The sequence below is a fragment of the Pocillopora verrucosa genome, chromosome 13, assembly GCF_036669915.1.
Source record: "Pocillopora verrucosa isolate sample1 chromosome 13, ASM3666991v2, whole genome shotgun sequence".
Classification (NCBI taxonomy): domain Eukaryota; kingdom Metazoa; phylum Cnidaria; class Anthozoa; order Scleractinia; family Pocilloporidae; genus Pocillopora; species Pocillopora verrucosa.
In genome coordinates, this window is record NC_089324.1 from 12,691,632 (window position 1) to 12,711,661 (window position 20,030).

General features: G+C 38.0%; 1 protein-coding gene across 2 annotated transcripts; it reads right to left on the minus strand.

Annotated features, from left to right (window-relative positions):
• Nucleotides 1-1,765: 1,765 nt before the first annotated feature.
• Nucleotides 1,766-18,781, minus strand: LOC131776797 (uncharacterized). Of its 2 annotated transcripts, XM_066160140.1 has the most exons (8): nt 18,713-18,781; nt 18,077-18,157; nt 15,188-15,293; nt 14,394-14,457; nt 13,845-13,988; nt 2,536-2,691; nt 2,073-2,120; nt 1,766-1,964 (listed from the first exon to the last, which is right to left on the minus strand). In XM_066160140.1, the coding sequence occupies exons 1-8, from the start codon at nt 18,769-18,771 to the stop codon at nt 1,936-1,938; spliced, it is 687 nt and encodes a 228-aa protein (XP_066016237.1). In that variant the 5' UTR covers nt 18,772-18,781; the 3' UTR covers nt 1,766-1,935. The 2 variants fall into 2 exon arrangements, with proteins under 2 accessions (XP_066016237.1, XP_066016236.1); XM_066160139.1 differs by lacking the exons at nt 1,766-1,964; nt 2,073-2,120; nt 2,536-2,691 and adding exons at nt 12,866-13,061; nt 13,169-13,216 and having other exon boundaries at nt 13,659-13,988.
• Nucleotides 18,782-20,030: the final 1,249 nt, after the last annotated feature.

Here is a 20,030-nt window from a genome sequence, read left to right on the forward strand (position 1 = left end):
GCCCGTACCATGTTGAAGATTTCAGTGTCGAGAGAATATAGTGACTTCTTACACCCAAGATTTAGATAGTGAACCCAAAATTCAGGCCAAATTAGGAGTTCTACTCGTATTACAGCAGCCCCGTAAACATGTCATACAAGGTACTTAATTACTTAGCCCGAGGTCTCTGGGTTTATATGAAATTATACGAAACCTTTGCATGCAACAAAGAATAAATTATTATTTCCCTATGAATCAATCTTATATATCGTGGACTTGGAGAGGTAAAAGGAAAAAATATTTCGCTTATCAGCGGGAAAACACGCAGTTATTTGTTTTCTCCCAATACAGCTTGAAGCGTCTGTTTATTCAATGAATTACAAGTGTGAAATTTCAAGCATTGCATAATTTTCTATTCATGTTTTCGCCTTTATTTATAGAGCATAATTTTCCATCGTCATTGGCCATTTAGACGGGATTTTTTTGTAACAGCGAAAAGTAACCTCAAATTTCAACGTTGTTGTCATGGAAAACGACAGAAATTAAAAAAAATACATTTCAAAGAATGGAATAAGCCACACAGAACTTTAGAGGTAATTTCGAATAATAATGTGACTGTTGATTGTTGAAAAAGAAAAAAGCTAACAGCTAGAAATGTATTGGAAAAAAAGGGAAAAAGCCAAAGAGGAATTTGATTAAGGAAGTCTAACTTTCTCCTAGAGAGAAATAAATCCTTGCTGTCGATAACACCGTTGATTTAAAATAAAAATGAGAGAGAAAAAAAAAACTTTTTAGATCATGAGAAGGTAATTTATATGCTAATGACTCCTTATTTGCCTTTTTGTGTTTTTATTTCTACTAGCTCTTTTCCATGGCAACGTTTTTAAAATTAGGATGTGTAATGATTCAAGGCCAGATAAAGACATTTTTTTTTAAGTATTTAACCTTATTGTGGCAGAGACAAAGCTGTTTAGAATTTGTCCTACCAGCCCGCGATGAACCATCCTCAGTTTTTCTTTTAAGGTGCAATTTATAACAGACTAACAGCACACTTCTGTTTACATATAAATCATGTAGGGTTCTTCGGTTTAGGAAATACCTCGAAAGTCATGCAATCTTACAATATCATTTTCAAGGCCTGGGAAAGTTTAAAAGTGGACGAATCCTAACATTAATATACGACATTTGACTGTCTTCTGTCGCTTTTTGCGCCGAAATTGTGCAAGAGTTGCGAACATTGTAAGTTCGCTCCATGCACTTTATTTTTTGCGCAGGATCAAAGTGGGCAAGATGGGCCCATCCTACCCGCTCGGGTAGCCAATCAGGAAACAGGATTTGCTTGAAAAACCATATTCATCAGTTTAATTTTTGTCGAGGGGCATGATTGTGTATGAACCTTAAAGAACGCAGAGCCTCATAAACATCTGAAAGTAACTCTCGGAGATCTTAACGCGAAAATTTACACTAAGATATCATTTTTGAAACCCTAACCTCTATTAAAATTGTTCATCCGTTCCTATAAGTTCGGAGATACGCGAAGACCCTCCCAAACCAGCACTAATCCTTTGCCCCTCAAGGTGACCAGTTTCTGATTTCTCCTTACGATTTCATCCTTGGATCATACATTAAGGTCATGAGCATAAAGGAAACGATCACCAATTTCAGAAGCTCCTGATTGTCAATAAAATTCTCCTTATCTGTACCATACGAAATTTAAAGAGAAAAGTCAGGAGAATATAATTATTGATATTAAGGTGTAAAGGTTTAAATGAATACGCAAACACCGTACTTTGCTCCTTTTTAATCCTTTGTTTGCTCCTTAGTGCCATTTCTTTATCATTAAAATTATTGAGTATTGTTACAAAATCGAGTCCAAATGCTACGTTTCTTACTAAAGTTTAGTAAATTAAGACCCTTTCTTCTTTATATTTCCTCATATCATAGGAGCGTTGACCTTTATTTCGTCCGAATGTTGTAACGTGGGCCTGAAATGTGAGAGAATTTACCAAAATTAGAGATCGATATAAAACTGGAAATTAATTGAAAAAAGAAACAATTAAGTTAGCACAGTTTTCATTCATATTTTCCTATACCGTTTTGGCGTCGACCTTGACTTCCCGATAGGTAATTCACCTGTGGGTCTGAAATGTATATAAAAAAAAAATCACCAGTGTAAGAGATTCGGACATGAAAAGTATAGCTCTCTCTCTAAAGAGCTTAAACGCCCGAAAAAAGCACTTAATATCTTTTGCCAACTATCAGTGCACCCAGCTAAAGGAAAGGGTCTTATTTAACCTTTTAACCTTTAACCTTATTTAATTTTCTCGTTTTTACAAATTGCTAGTCATTACCAGACAAATGGGTGCGTAAATGGATGAATGGATTAGTAGATGAATGGAAGGATGGATGGATGGACGGATAGCTGAACCACGGGGGTGGTGTGTAAGGAGTTTTGTCTCACTGAATTTTTTGGAGACGCTCAACGGACTTCGCCGAAAGGAGGGACTGTTCGTACTCTTCAACAACAACAACAACAACAATAACAATTACGTTTACCAAATTTCTTGTGATAACCGAAACCGACGTGCCAACCCGGTGGGCCATTGTTCCCCAATCCGCCACTGATGCCCAAACTCGATTTGCCATTGTTACTCCCATAACTACCACTGACGCCCCAATTGCGTCCATTGTAACCACCAGTGATGCCCCAACCTCGTTTACCATTGATGCCCCAATCCTGTTTACTATTTTTTTGTGCTCCGCTGACACTGGCATCCATTGATGACCGACCAACATTGCTGTCCCAAGCACTCTGTGGAGTAAGAGGTGTTTCTGCAAAGGTAATTGATAACGTTTGAAATTGTCATTGCTCTATTTTTCTTTTTGGAAATGAAAACTTTGAACCGATCTCTAACAACAAAGAATTACTGATGTAGCAGTATTGGTTAATAGTTTTCTCTTCTGGCCCGCGCGAGTTACGCACAATTTTTGGAGCACTCATATCTATGCGTTAAACCCACACTGATCAGTGCAATGCTTTCAGAAAGGAGGTTTATCTCAGCTATATTCATAATATTCATAGATCCAAGTTTTCTTCTACAAATCAAGAAGAATTAAAAAACTGCACTTAAACTACAAGTGAGTGAGGAGGATTATCGTTGTTCAACTTTGACATAAAAAAAAAAAAACTGCATAGTGACACTTTGCAAAACTAAAGCGGTAGAAAAAGTTGAAATGCACTTACCAACCACGGGTATCTTCGGAAGGATCTTGCGATTACCAGCATCTAGTACACGGGGACCCAAAACCTTTAAATTAAAATGGTCTCGTCAATAATAGATGTAATAATAAATAACGATTTAAGGATATCATCTAAAAGCAATCAGCACTAAGAAAGACGGTAAGTTTCTAAAGAATCTGTGTTGCTGCGTTGGCGAGGGATATCACATGATTAATTGGTTTTATGGAAATCTCTATAAAAAAGTTTGTAAAGCTGAAGTTTCGAGTGTTAGCTCTTCGTCAGAGTCGACGCAATACCTGATTTAAACCGCAATTGCTTTTTGATTGATTTAGTTTACATCATGAAATAAAAGGCCAAAAATTAATCAATAGTTTTTTTTACACCCGTTAAAATAAAATAAGACACTCCTGCATTATTTCTGACACTTAATTGAAAATTGCATCAAATGTGAAAATAAATGTCGTGAACGCTATAAACATGATAGCTTATCTGAAACACACGAAACTCTTGTGGTAGTACATTACCTTTGTTTTCAGCGCGGCGTTTTCCTCATTTTCCAAGGGAAATGAATTCGCCACCGCCAGAGTAACCAGCAGCATAACAAAGCGCTTCATATTCTGTTTATGAAAACTAAAACCATAATAAAACACGTCAGATGAGTAATCACTTTTATCTCTGGGTACTTGGTTGACTTAGTTCTCACTGAAGTTGTGACCATTGAAGTATCCAGGACTATGTGATCATCTATCCCGAATTTTGCTTATGGGGAAGACATCCCTTTTAGTGATGCTCTGCGCTTTCATAATACTAAATACAATTCGATTACCCGTAGATATGGAACATTGGAACCCCCAAAAAGCTGAAAGGGATAACTTTCAACAGACTTACATTCCATGTGGGAGCAGCGGCAACATTCTTGGTCGCTTTGTTGGAATAGACGGGTCAAATTCTTGATTTTAAACCACAGGCTCCAAGGTTACTTAAGTCACAGAATTAGTCCTAAATTCTTATATGGCTGACTACGGCGAATAATTAAGTATGAAGAAAGTAGAGGAAGGAAAGGAAATAGATTTGACCTCTTTTAAATTTGTTCGTAATATAACTTAATGAACTGAGTCATGAATTAAGTCAGATAATACAGAACCAAGAAAAAAAGCAGATCCAGTCGTTGCCTTACCTTGAGATGAATTCTGGACGCTGTTATCCTGCTTCGTAAGAGCACGGAGTGAGTATGGATAATGCTATGTACGTATTTAATCTTTTATAGCATCCAAACATTACTAATTAGCACTGTTGATGCCTGATAGTGTGTATCAGTTTCGTACCCGTACGGTTCGAACCTAAATTCAGACAATTTGTAACTAGCGAAAACAAATATCGATTTTGTACGTAGGTTAAGATTGTACAATAATGACACAACACATACATACATATCATTTATTTAAACCCGAATTTCAGAGTTGCTATATAAAATTAGCAAATATTTTCGAGAAATAATAATGAAATAAATAAAAATGTTATCAAAAACGAAAGAAAAAAATATTTATTTGCATATGTATTAACATATATAAAAGGCCTATAGCTATACTCTTATTTTCAAAAATGCTGCAATTGGAAATATATATGCAAATATTCTTTTCATCATACTTGCTTTAAACATACTTGACATGGGAAACAATATTTAGTAGAACCTCTTAAACACTTATCTAATAGTTTCGTACATAAGATAGTTTCGTACCTGTACGGTTCGAACCTAAATTCAGGCAATTTGTAACCAACGAAAACAAATATCGTTTGTGTACAAAGGTCAAGAAGTGTAGGGAGAAACACTCGACTACGTCTTGTGTTTCTCTCCACTTCTTGAGTGCTCTACCGGCTTCCTAAGTGTTTTAATAATAATAAATAATAATGAAATAAATAAAAATGTTATCAAAAACGAAAGAAAAAAATATTTATTTGCATATGTATTAACATATATAAAAGGCCTATAGCTATACTCTTATTTTCAAAAATGCTGCAATTGGAAATATATATGCAAATATTCTTTTCATCATACTTGCTTTAAACATACTTGACATGGGAAACAATATTTAGTAGAACCTCTTAAACACTTATCTAATAGTTTCGTACATAAGATAGTTTCGTACCTGTACGGTTCGAACCTAAATTTAGGCAATTTGTAAGTGTAGGGAGAAACACTCGACTACGTCTTGTGTTTCTCTCCACTTCTTGAGTGCTCTACTGGCTTCCTAAGTGTTTTAAAACAGCACAGTTAAGGCTTCTTTATTTGTTTTATAATAAAGAATTCTTTAAATTCCCCAAGCAAACTCCCAAGCATTACTTTCAATTTTCAAAACAAACTTTATTTCCAAAGCGAACAACAGTGTCGTCAGCATGCTGTATACTCTCATAAAGCATGCTACAATAAGCCAATCAGAATCCTTGTTAGAATGGTTCAAATAATCCGATCGGCTGTACAAGACTAAAGCTGTCAAAAATGTCAAATCATCAAAGTTCAAAAACCATCAATAGTTCACATTCTGTAATAGTTTACAAACTAAATTCAATAGTTCGGCAGGTCTAATTTAACACCTCTGCCTAAAGTTTTTTAGTCTCTAATACAGAATCTTAAAGTGAAATGTTTAATGAAACTCAGCCGAATTGTGGCTTATAAAAACACGCAAGTTTTTTCACATGACAAGTAGAAAACAAACAAATCAAGGCGAGTGTTTTATGAACGAACGACAGCCGAATTCACCGGAACATAAAGATCGCTCGGGATGACAGCGCATCGGAGAGGATATCAGAGCAGGCTATTATTCTTTCACTCGAAATGCGCCCGATGTAGTTCCTGAGCCTTGCTTGCTTTGCGATGACCGAAGATCGCGATCATGAGCTAGCCGCGATGGACCTCGGCGTGATCGCAGTCGCTCTGACATCGGCATGATTAGTATGAATTTTAACAGTTATTCCAGTTTGGTTATTTTTTTCATCATTCCTGTTTTGTTCTGTTTTGTTTTTGATCAGGAAACTTTACTTACTATACGAGTGTTAGCTGTGTTTGATTTTTATTACCGTACATAAGCTTGCCATCTAGCTAAGCGTGAAAACCTCTAAAACTCGGACTGTACATCTTGCTTGCTTGCCATCTAACTAAGCGTGAAAACCTCTAAAACTCGGACTGTCCATTTCGTTTTCTCCTTGAGGATTTTTGTCCCTGCTCACGTTATAATAACGTAAATTACGGCGCTTGGCCTTTTTAAAAACCTTTGTTTGGTTCTTCTGTTGCTACTTGCCGGCTCTCTTGTTCCGAAATTTCACTTTCAATTAACGAAAAAAAGCCAGAGAGAAGTCCCGGAAAAGGTCAAACATAGTACAATTTGGCAGATGGGGTGACAGCTTTAGCTCAGCTCTATGCTCTATACTCTCATAGAGCACGCTCTTTCAACTAATGACTGCACGCGTTATATCCGAACTTTATTAGAAATACGTAAATGTTATTTGCTGGCTGGGAGGTTCGTATGGACTGCGGCCGAGGTCTTGATTATGCTGCCCGAGGCCGTAGGTCACAGTTTTTCACCATACAGACCGACCCTTAGCCTGTAAATAACATGTTTATTTATTTTTTAAAATTTAACGAAATTCTGTCCGAAAGAACCCAAATGATTTAGGGCTGTAAATACGGCAAGATCTCCCATAAACTGAACAATTTTTGAGCGAGTCATAGAGGTGACGCAAATTAAAGAGAGATGCTCCATCGAAACATTCTCGTTTGCATAATGATAAAGGTGATTTAAAAGGCTTTCAAAACAAACTTTGAAACATTATTTTCATAAGTATCTGTTACAATCTGACACCTGTCAATTAGAGAGCCCGTAAGAGAAAAAAAAACGCATGTTCACTTTTAAAAAAAGACGAAACTAGTTTGGCAAAGACTGTCACGACAGTGTTTTCTTCAAAAACAGTCAATGATCGAACGGAAAGTATTATTGTAGAGTTTTTGAATGGCCGTTTTTATACTAGAGACGCATTATCCGTCTGGACGAACTTGGGCAAACATTTGTAGTTCGTCCGGTTATGCGTCTCTCGTGTAAAGACGGGCATAAGACGCATTATACGTCTAGACGAACTTTCATTTGAAATGCGTCTTGAACGACGCACTTCGAAAGGTAGTTCGTCTGGACGCATAATGCGTCTTTGTGTGTAAAGACGGGCAACGGACGAATAACGTTAAGAAATGAGACCGTGTCGGAAAAAAGCCAGCGGTTATCCGCCCAAGAAAGCAACATGGCGGAGTCAAGTGCAAAAGAGCGAAGTCGACCATGGACAGAAACAGAGCTCAAGTACTTCGCCTTTGTTCTGGCAGACGAAACAAACGAGTTTGCTTACAAACTGGACACGCTTGCGTTGAAGAAGACTGCAAACAAACCTGTCTTCGAGGATATAAAGAAAGCCTTTGAGGAGCGCATATCCTCCGAAGAATTTAAAGAAGAAAATGACAGAGAACATCGTCAGTCTAAATCGAAAAAGGCTTTAACTCATCTGAGAATTGATGTTGAAAAGCTTCGAGTGAAATTTAAGTGGATAAAAGATCAATGGCGTAAATACACGGATCGCATCAAGAAAGGTAGTGGTAAGTCACCAATTGAAGAGCCTGAGTGGTACAAAATCATAAATCCAATTTTTTCGGACACCCATGGTAACCTGGAAATTGCTTCCAAAGCAAGAGATGTTTTGTCTCATGAGAATTCAGACACAGACAGTGACGAAGAGCAGACAGAAACAAGTCATAGCAGTTATCAGGAAGATGATGGTGAGGAAGAGTTAACCTCCGCAAGTGAGAGTGGAACCGAAGGTGTTAAAAGGAAAGTTTTAAAAAATTCATTGGACGTAAAACCATTAGGTCGTAACAAACGAGTAAGAAGTCAGTCCCAGGCCATAAATGAGATCGCAAAGAGTTTTCACGCACTTGGAGAATCACAGCAAAAGCGTTGTGAAAAGATGATGGAAGCAGACAAAGAAAGGCATGCTGAATTTCTTGCTTTTCAGAAAGAGCAAGCCGAATTGAATAGGCAGCATGAGCTAAAGATGCTTCAAATCATCATGAAATATTCAAATCCTCCACCCCAAGGAGCACAGCAGCATCTCCAACAACAAACAATGCCTGTGCAGGCTCTTGTACCTTATTACAATCCAATGCCATATAGCCATACCCCTCCAACCAATCAAGTGGCAAGTGGTAGCCAAGATAGCCACATTTTAGACATGGATAGCCAGAATGATCAAAGATCCATGCGTTGGTATTAGCAAGAGTTCCATTAAGGGTGGGGGACTCATGTTTATGGAGGAGTTGGTGGTGGACTTTTCTTTTCTATAGACAGGGTCCTCTATCACACTTATCTTTATTGAGCAATACTGTGAATTTAAGGGGGCATGAGCTTCCCTCTTGCGTTTTGAAACCTCAGACATGTTATTACAGGCAGTTGTGTTTACTTGTAATCCATTTATTGTCAGTTGTGATAAAGGTACCAAAATGTAACCAGTGATCCAGACACTAACATCATTACTGTTCTGTAATAGAAACAAGCCATTGTTACAAAGTTTAACGGAACTACAACTTTATAACACTTCTATAGAATTGGATGTATTGGTTAGGGACTGGTCATTATTTATGTAAAGGGTGGGGGAGGGAATTTTTTTTAAGCAATAAGTTTTATTCTTGACCCACCCCTGAAAATTTTTCATTTACTTTTTGACTCACCCCTCAAATAAATGTTATTTTTTAGGCTATGACTCCCCCCCCCCCCACCCCCCGCCCCAGTATGCCCTCTATGAGGATGAGGTTAACAAGAAGTTCCAACAACAAATAAACAAGAAAACAGCAGCAAAAATACTTGTTATTCTTTGAAACTAAGGCTGTTTTGCTTTGGACTGTCATGAATTGGTTGGAAATACCATTGAAAGACTTGAAATGATGTAAAAACTTATGTCAAGTAGGTAAAAATACCAGTTCAAGTCTTTCATCATAATATTTCAAGCCAATAATTCATATCAGACTGTTAAGCAGTCTCAAGCTTTTAACCAACCTCGGTTTTTGAGAATGACAATTAAGTATTTCTTTTGTGCTGTTTTTGTTTAGTTGATATAAGAACTTCATGTTCATTTTTGTTGTTTTTGTTTGTCCTCCTATTTTTGCCTTAATACATGTCATTTTATACTGCCTTCAAGAATAATCCATCCCCTTTCATATAAAAAAATAAACCTGACCCCCCTCCCTATGATTTTGTCCTACTCCCCCCTTTTTACCAGTTTATCTAGTTGTTTGGTTGCTTTAGCAAAGAGTATTTTACTTCCAGATTACTTAAAATAACTTGAAATAGCAGTAATTTTTACACTAATGGATGAAAGGAAAGCAAAACTTCTGGTTCATACTTAATGTATCAACAAATATTATTTCCTATATCTATTGTGAAGGGAAAATGTTTGAAAAATATTTTGAATATCAAATTTGAATCTATTTACATGTAACAAAACCTGTTTTCCATCAAATCTGCTAAGGATCAAGTAAAGATCAGTTTCTCAGTTTTTGCCTTTGTTATTAATTTGAATACAGAATCAAGGGGCTGCATTTCTTTCCTCTCTGATATCCCACAACCAATTGGCAACGGCTTCTCCTGTTGTATTTCCATCATCAGCTTGGGCATCTCCATTTCGAATCAGATTGAGTTCATTGACCTGAAGTCTCCACCTGGGGTTACAGGGATCACTTCGGTGGATGCAAAGATTATGGAGAGCAATGCAGGTCATGATGATGAGGGAAATGTTGTCTAAATGACATTCTATCTTTTTGTAGAGAATTCTCCACCGCCCCTTTAACATTCCATAAGCATGTTCAGAAACTACCCTTGCAGAGCAAAGTCTCCTGTTAAAATACCTTTGCTTAGGTACCCTTGTCCCATCTTTGTATGGTTTTAGAAGCCAGGAATGGTTGGGAAAGGCTGAATCACCCACAGTGGTAAACGGAATCTCCCCATGAGGGTCAAGATTCAAAGACCTGTCAGGAAGCACGTGACCAGATTCGATGTCAGAATAAATACCACAACTTCTTAAAAGCCTAGAGTCATGTGTGGATCCTGGGGCGCCCACTGCAGCCCACATAAAACGCTTGTTATAACCAATGAATCCCATGTTTGTAACTGAATACCTCTTCTTGTAACTGTAAAAGTTCTTAAGTTTAGTGCTTACGTAAACATGAAACCCATCCCACGCCCCAACACAAGGAAACTCCTAATTTCCCAGAAAATTTTCCAGTTCTTGACTCCACTCTTGTAGATTTCTTGGCAGGTAAACGAATCTGTCATACAAACATCCCACAATGGCCTTACAAACGTCTTGGAAAATGATGTGAGCAGTTGATTCTGCAACCCCAAAGAGATCTCCAACGATCAAAAACGTGCACCCGTGTGCTAGTCTGTATAGACATAAAGCCAACTGGGTAGCAGGCGGAGTAGGGTGAGGCTTCATGCGAGTGGGCTCCTTCACGATAAGGTCTTTAATTTCGCTTAGAATAAATTCAAAAGTGTCTCGAGACACCCTTAACCTTTTCTTGAAAGATTCTTCATCCCAGTTTTGATATCCGTCTGTCCACCAATTTCCGTTCCTCAACTCATCAGGACCACGCTCGTTTCTGTCGCTTTTTGTAATCACGATTGCTGACATAACAGCGGGCTGTGAAGCTTCAGTTTCGAACTCCATCTCCCTACGAAAACGTTTCTTTGCCATTTCTTCCTTTAACCTATATTGGTCACCTAAAAACTCTTGTTCTGCCTTTCTCTTACGGGAAAAAAATTTGAGAAGTTCAAGCGCGGCCGCCATCTTTAAATTTTACCGCCAAACAAGGCACACTAGTGCCCATTCTTTTTTTTTCGCCGCGCGGAATATCTCGTTCGTCTTTCGTAGTTCGTCTTGTTATTCGTCCCGTCTTTACACTAGACGCATACCACAAGAGACGCATTATCCGTCTGGACGGATAATGCGTCCTCTAGCATAAAAACGGCCAATGTTTAATTGTACCCTCTCCACCCCCTTGTTTGTATATCGGAGCATGCGTGTTGCGATGTTAATAATTAAAACAACTTGTTGGATTCCTTTCAAAGGTGTTCTTTACTGTTTGTGTCAAATCCGTAAATGCACTACATTTTGGCGACGAGGACGGTCGTAAGTAGCTTTTGTTCGAGATGTCAAGTGTATATTTAAGCGATATACAGTTTTTAAAGCCATTTGACTGCCCTGAAACTGCTGGTATCTCCGCACGCTGGGAAAGATGACTGCGAGCTTTTGAGTGGTTTGCAAAGGGAAGAGGAGTTCGAAATGTCGATCAGAAGAAGGCGTTATTGCTGCATACTGCTGGATTAGATGTTCAAGATATTTATTTCATGTTAAACGAAGAAGGAGGGTCGGATAACTACCAGAAAGCGACGGCGACGTTAAATAAATATTTCAAACCGTAAGCGTAAGCGAATGTTCCGTACGAAAGGCTTTGTTTTCGTGAAACTAACGAAACCGTCAAACAGTTTGTGACCAGATTGAGACAGAAAGCCCAAACCTGTGAATTTGGAGACGCAAACGCTGTAGGGTAGTAAATTCGTGATCAAGCTATTAGTAAGTTTGTCACACGAACTTCGTCGAAAGTTACTTCAGAAGAGTTAAGCCTTGACTCTGCCACAATTGAGAGAAATTGCCCGTGCTATGGAAGAGTCTGAGTAACAGGCCCGTTCGATTGAAGGAGCAAGCAATGCAAGTAACAGGGTTAATGGTATGGGTGGAAAGGTGGATCACAGAGGAGGCCCGAGCACAAGGAATGTTAAATGTTTTTGTTGTGGAAATGTGGGACATAAAGCTAACGATCACTGATGCTCAGCTAGAGGAAAACACTGGGGAAAATGTAATGGGACTGAACATCGATATGCGACATTTAACTGTCTTCTGCCGCTTTTTGCGCCGAAATTGTGCAAAGGTTGCGAACATTGTAAGTCCGCTCCACGCGCTTTTTTTTGGGGCAAGATCAAAGTGGGAAAGATGGGCCCATCCTACCCACTCAGGCAGCCAATCAGGAAACAGGATTCGCTTCGTATTTCCCAGGGGCGCCGCCAGCTATATAATAAATACGGTTATTAACCAGTTATAGTCGCCTTTTAAACCCTGATGAAAAACCATATTTATCAGTTTAATTTTTATCGAGGGGCATAATTGTGAATAAACCAGTACGCAGAGCCTCATAAGCATCTGCAAGCAACTCTCGGAGACCTTAAGGCGAAAACTTACACTCAAATCCATTTTTGAAACCCTAACCTCTATTTAACTTGTTCATTCGTTCCTTTAAATTCGGAGATACGCGAAGACCCTCCCAAACCAGCACTAACCTTTTGCCCCTCAAGGTGACCGGTTTCTGATTTCTCTTTACGATTTCACCCTTGAATCAAACATTAAGGTCATGAGAATAAAGGAAATGATCACCAATTTGAGAAGCTCCTGATTGTCAATAAAATTCTCCTTTTCAGTGCCATATGAAATGGAAAGAGAGAAGTCAGGAGAATATGAATATTGATACTAAGGTATAAAGGGTTAAATAAATACGCAAACACCGAACTTTGCTCCTTTATAATCCTTTCTTTGCTTCTTTTGCCATTTCTTTATCATTAGAATTATTAAGTATTGTTACAAAATCGAGTCTGTGCTATGTTTCTTACTAAAGCTTAACAAATTAAGACACTTTCTTCTTTACATTCCCCATATCATTGGAGCGTTGACCTTTATTTCTTCCGAATGTTGTAAGGTAGGCCTGAAGTGTGAGAGAATTGATCAAAATTAGAGATCGATATGGAACTGGAAATTTATGAAGAAAATAAAATTTAAGTTAGCACAGGTTTCATTCATATTTTCTCATACCGTTCTGACGTGGACCTTTACTTCCTCCTAAGTAGTTCACCTGTGGGTCTGAAATATGAAAAAAAATCGCTAGCGTGAGGGACTCGGACCTGAAAAGTGTGGCTCTCTTTAAAAAGCTTAAATGCCTAAAAAAGGACTCAATTTCCGTTGCCAATTATCAGTGCGCCCAACCATAAGAAGGGGTCTTACTTATCTAAACCCCTGATTTCTTGTTTTTATCACGAAATTGCCAGCCATTACCAGAATATTGGGTGCATGAATGAAAGGATGGATTAGTAGATGAATGGAAAGATTTATGGATGGATGGATAGATAAACAACGGGGGTGGGGTTAGGGGAGTTTTAAAGAGTGATGCACCACACTCCCAAAACTGCCCGCGGCGCGCTAACTTCATTTTTTTGTCTCACTGAAATTTTTGGACTCGCTCAACGGACTTCGTCGCAAGGAGGGATTGTTTATAGCCTACAAAAACAACAACAACCATTTTTACCAAATTTCTTTCGATAATTCGGTCGGCCATTGTTCCTCCCCAATCCGCCACTGATGCCCACAATCGATCTGCCATTGTTACGCTGATAACTACCACTGATGCCCACACTCGATCTGCCATTGTTATGCTGATAACTACCACTGACGCCCCAATTGCCTCGATGATAACTACCACTGATGCCCCAACCTCGTTTACCATTGATGCCCCAACCTCGTTTACCATTGATGCCCCAATCCTGTTGACTATTTTTTTGTCCTCCGCTGACACTGGCATCCATTGATGACCGACCAACATTGCTGTCCTCACTACTTTGTCGAGCGAAACGGGTTTCTGCAAAGGTAATTGATAACGTTTGAAATTGTTATTGCTCCATTTTTAATTTTTGAAAATAACAAATTTGAACGAATATCTAACAACAGCTAATTACTGATGTAGCAGTATTGGTTAATAGTTGTCTCTTCTGGCCCGCACGAGTTACGCACAATTTTTGGAGCACTGATATCTATGCGTCAAATTCACACCGGTGCAGTGCTTTTAGAGAGAAGGTTTATCTCAGCTACATTCATAGATCCAATTTTTCTTCTGCAAATCCAGAAGAATTGAAAACTGCACTTAAACGACATGTGAGTGTGTGAGGGGGGGGGGGGGAAGGGGGGGGGAAGGGGGGTATCTTTGTTCAACTTTGACTTTAAAAAAATCTGCTCAGTGTCAGAAAAAAAGTTGAAATGAACTTACCAGTCGTGAGTATCTTCGGTAGGATCCTGCGATCACCAGCATCTAGTACACTAGGACCCAGAACCTTTAAATTAAAATGGTCTTGTCAATGTTAGTGGTAATGATAAACAACGATTTAGTGATATCATCTAAAAGCTATCGACACTAAGAAAGACTTAAAGCGAAGATGTCTTGATTGAGTATCATGGAACAACAACAAGAACAAAAAAGGAAATCAAAATAAATAACACAACACAATACAATGAAAACTCGAGGTATAAACAGATAAACTGTCTAATGCGGGAATAAACGGGAAATAATCAAGTTGTGATTGGTTTTAGTTTTGCATTTGATTGGCTGATAGATTGTCGTAAATGTCTTAGACCACACACAAGGAGAAGCGAAGCAAAGCTAATGCGGTCCCCGAATAAAGACGGTAATTTTCTAAAGAATCTGTGTTGCTGCGTTGGTGAGGGATATCACATGATTAATTGGTTTTATGGAAATCGATCTCCATAAAGAGTTTCTAAAGCTGAAGTTTCGAGTGTTAGCTCTTCTTCAGAGTCGGTACAATCCCTGATTACTTTCGAAAACCAAGTTGCCATTTAAACCGCAATGCTTTTTGATTGATTCAGTTTACATCATGAAATAAAAGGCCAAAAATTAATCAATAGTTTTTTTTAGACCCGTTGAAATAATATAAGACACTCCTGCATTATTTCTGACGTTGCATCAAATGTGAAAATAAATGTCGTTAACGCTATGAATGTGATAGCTCATCTGAAACACACGAAGCTCTTGTGGTAGTACATTACCTTCGTTTTCAGCGCAGCGTTTTCCCCATTTTCCAAGGAAAATGAATTCGCCACCGCCAGAGTAACCAGCAGCATAACAAAGCGCTTCATATTCTGTTTATGAAAACTAAAATCATAATAAAACACGTCAGATGAGTAATCACTTTTATTGTTTTTTTAGAGGGCACGGTAACGAATCTTGCAATCTGATTGGTTCTTTACCCGGTCAGTATTTTCCTATCTCTGCCCACGGGCCACGGTAACGCTTTCGTGAGTCGCCGAGTACATCCCAACTTTCGTTGTCATTTTTCATAAATATACCTCGTTTTCCGGCTGGGCAGTATTTTTAAGCAAACACGTCGGTCACTACCTCAAGCCGATAAATAACTTATGAATCCTCTCTTTTCTCTCTATCAAATCACTTTGGTTGACAGAAAAATATTGGTTTCAGAATGAATTTGTATAAACAATAGTGTCATTACTTTGGTTGACAAGCGGCCTAAAAACCGTCTGCAATTAATTTTAATCGTTCACATAAAGTACCCAGAAAGTTGAAACGTGAGGTATTTGGTTACAGTTAAACTGAACGATGGAACTTTCATTCATTTAATATCTGAATTTTCTCGAGCAATTTGTTCATAGTGAAAGACCGAGCGAAGTTTTAATTTAAGTTCTACAACAAATATACGCTCCTGGTGAGTCTTTCCAATTCCGTTCAATTTGGACATTTGTACCTTAAATTGCACAACAGAAATTGAAGGAATTTTTTGAGAAAAGGCCGCATTACATTCCCTTGTGTCTCGTTGGAGTGTGCCGTTCGAATTTAGTTTTTGTGAAGGAAAGATCAGAGTTAAACACGCCATTACAGCAAACAAACGAGCAAACTCTCACAACTTCAAAATAAAAAAAATTGAATTTACTCACAATTACTTTCCTCGCCGTTTACTTAATGAACAGAGGTAAATCTTCGTACATGAATGAATGGTCGATGAGAGTGAATAATACTTTCCGTTAGATCATTAACTGATTTTGAAGAAAATATTGTTGTGACAGTCCTTGCCAAACTCGTTCTGTTGGTTTTCAAATGTTCCCACGATTTTTTTTTTCTTGCGCGCTCTCTAATTGACAGGTGTCAGATTGTGACAGATACTTGTAAAAATAATGTTTCAAAGTTTGTTTGGAAGCCTTTTAAATCACCTTTATCGTTACGGAAATGAAAATGTTTCGCTGAGGCATCTCTCTTAAATTTGCATCACCTCTATTTTAACTACCATTTACCCACTCAAAAATTGTTCAGTTTATGGAAGATCTTGCCGTATTTACGTCCATAAATCATTAGGGTTCTTTCGGAAAGAATTTCGTCAAGTTTAAAAACAATAAATATGTTATTTACCGGCTAAGGGTCGGTCCGTATGGTGAAAAACTGTGACCTCGGTCTTGAAAATGCTGCCCTCGGCCTACGGCCTCGGGCAGTATTTTCAAGACCTCGGTCACAGTTTTTCACCATACGGACCTCCCAGCCGGCAAATAACATATATATTTTTTTTTTTCAGAGGGCACGGTAACGAATCCTGCAATCTGATTGGTTCTTTACCCGGTCAGTATTTTCCTATCTCTGCCCACGGGCAACGGTAACGCTTTCGTGAGTCGCCGAGTACATCCCTTCATTCGTTGCTATTTTTCATAAATATATCTCGTTTTACCGGCTGGGCAGTATTTTTAAGCAAAGAAGTCAGTCACTACCTCAAGCCGATAAATAACTTATTAATCCTCTCTTTTCTCTCTCTCAAGTCACTTTGGTCGACTGAAAAATTTTCGTTTCAGAATGACTTTTTTGTATAAGCAATAATGTCATTACGTCGGTTGACAGGCGGCCTAAAAACCGTCTGCAATTGATTTTAATCGTTCACAAAAAGTACCTAGAGAGTTAAAACGTAAGATATTTGGCTACAGTTGAACTGATCGATGGAACTTTCATTCATTTAATATCTGAATTTTCTCAAACAATTTGTTCGTAGTGTAAAGGCGTGCGATGTTTTAATTTCAGTTCTGCAACAAATATACGCTCTCGGTGAGTCTTTTCAAGTCCGTTCAATTCGGAAATTTGTATCGTAAATTGCACAACAGAAACTTAAGGAATTAAATGAGAAAAGGCCGCATGAAATCCCCTTGTGTCTTGTTGGAGTATATGATCTGAATTTAGTTTTTGCGGAGGAAAGACCAGATTTTCACACGCCATTGCAGCAAACAAACGAGCAAACTCTCACAACTTCAACACAAAATATTTGAATTTACTTATAATTACTTTCCTCGCCGATTACTGAATGAAAAAAGGTAAATCTTCGTACACAAATTAATCGTCGATGAGAGTGAATAATACTTTCCGTAAGATCATTGACTGTTTAAGAAGAAAACAATGTGGTGATAGTCCTTGCCAAACTAGTTTCGTTGTTTTTTACAAATTTACATGCGCTTTTTTCTTTTCTTACGCGCTCTCTAATTGAAAGGTGTCAGATTGTGACAGATACTTGTATAATAACGTTTCAAAGTTTGTTTGGAAGCCTTTTAAATCACTTTTATCATTACGCAAATGAAAATGTTCTCCCCCACTGTTCAGTTTATGGAAGATTTTGCTGTATTTACAGTCCTAAATCATTCGGGTTCTTTCGGAATGAATTTCGTCAAGTTTAAAAAAAATAAATATGTCATTTACCGGCTAAGGGTCGGTCCGTATGGTGAAAAACTGTGACCTCGGCCTTGAAAATGCTGCCCTCGGCCTACGGTCTCGGGCAGCATTTTCAAGATCTAGGTCACAGTTTTTCACCATAAGGACCTCCCAGCCGGCAAATAACATATGTTTATCTCTGGGTACTTGGCCTTGAGCAAGAGCAGATCCAGTAGTTACCTTACCTTGAGATGAATCCTGGACGCTGTTCTCCCGCTTCGTAAGAGCACGGAGTGAATATGGATATTGCTATACACGTATCTAATCTTTTATAACAGACAATCACTGCTAATTAGCACAATTAATGCCTGATGGTATCTAATAGTTTCGTACCGAGGGAACTTTCGTACTTAGGCAATTCGAACCTAAGAGCACGGAGTGAATATGGATATTGCTATACACGTATCTAATCTTTTATAACAGACAATCACTGCTAATTAGCACAATTAATGCCTGATGGTATCTAATAGTTTCGTACCGAGGGAAGTTTCGTACTCAGACAATTCGAACCTAACTTCAAATTCGTAACCAGCGAAGATAAATATTGATTGTGCAGGTAAATCAAGTTTGTAAAATAATGACGCAGCATATACATGCATATCATTTATTTACACCCGAATTTCAGAGTAGCCACGTAAAAATAGCTTATATTTTAGAGAAATAATAATAAAATAATTAAAAAACGTTATCAAAAACGAAACAACGTGAAGAAAAAAAATATTTATATGTATATGTATTTACAAATATAAAAGACTGATGGCTATTCACCCATTTTCAAAAAAGCTTCAATTAGAAGTATAAAGCCTTCTTGGCATACTTACTTTGAATTTGAACAGAATTTAGCAGCAATTAGCAATTCTATCTTTATTGGAAGCCGCATCAATGAAATAGCGTCGACATTGTCTTTTCTTTCAGTTCAAGTCAAATTTTTTCTAACAAAATCGACAGCTTACGAAACCGGAAGAAATTCAGTTCTAACGGAAGTTTCATTACCCATGTTTTGTTTGATGGGGGAAAAAAAGGTTTTTTTGGAGAACTTGAATGTAACAGATTAATATTTAAAAGAAAATTGGAGCAGAGAAGCAAATCCGAATAATCGAAAAATCTGGATGATCGAGGATGTTAGTATAGGTACGAATTGAATGAGTACGAAACGTCCGAGGGGACAAAACCACTCAAAGCCGCCAGATCATTCCACGTTTTAACTTCTCATGAAGGAAATGGCATCGTGTCCCAAAGGAAGGAAAAAAAAACAATCTCTGTAAATGTTAATTGTGGATTCGCAAGTATTTTGTTTTTATGCAGCAGTTGAAAGCGCTCGACATTCGATTCATTCAATGCGACTTGTCTGTTGATATGTGATCCCCCAGTAAACTGTTTTAGGATCTCCTTGAATGTAATTTTTGAATTTAGTTTTTGGGCATCAAACTATATCGTAATTCAAGACGATTGAATTCAGGTTTTTATCTTATATCAAGACCTCATCAGTTAGCTTTGCAACCACTAATTTATGGGTGAAGCTTGAAAAATCATACAACAAAAATAGAGGTAAATATGAAAGCGATCTTCGCAATAATGAATACTACTTAGGCAAGTTGTAAAATAAGGTCTGAAGAACAAAAAATTCAGGACTATACAGGATTTGAACTCATGGCCTCTGCGATACCGATTCAGTGCCCTACGAACTGAGCTAACAAGCTAAGTTTCTGATGAAGGCATCGCTCTCTTGAATTTCTGTGATGTTTTTGCACGAGCCCGCAAGGGAAGTGAAATTTGTTGTCTTTGAAAAATTGCATATTGCACCAACTTGCAAGAGAAATCATGTTATTACTTGTTAATAATCCACATGAAAAATCTTCATAGAAAGTCAAGACATGTACAGTCGAAATTTTGAAAGAGTGCGCGCGCTATTTGTAATTTGCACTCGTATTACAACTTTGCACTCGTAAAGAGAATGAGAATGCATTCGTTTTCAGCCAATTAGAAGTGCGCGTTCATGTACTATATCAAGCGAGAAATTGGCCTTCAAATTTTATTTTAAAACTATAATCTCTGTTTAACTTTTTGACCTCTCCTCCCGATAACAAGCTCGATAAGACTCTCCCTCTAAAGAGCACAAAATAACTACGCAAACATTGA

Bases quoted from the DNA above. Each gene is read 5' to 3' on its own strand.
- LOC131776797 (XM_066160139.1), bottom strand. From the start codon at position 18,771: ATGCGGCTTCCAATAAAGATAGAATTGCTAATTGCTGCTAAATTCTGT. The intron at 15,294-18,076 runs GTAAGGTAACTA...TTATGATTTTAG, and splicing joins CGTCCAGGATTCATCTCAAG to TTTTCATAAACAGAATATGA. The intron at 13,062-13,168 runs GTATGAGAAAAT...CTCACACTTCAG, and splicing joins TAAAGGTCCACGTCAGAACG to GCCTACCTTACAACATTCGG.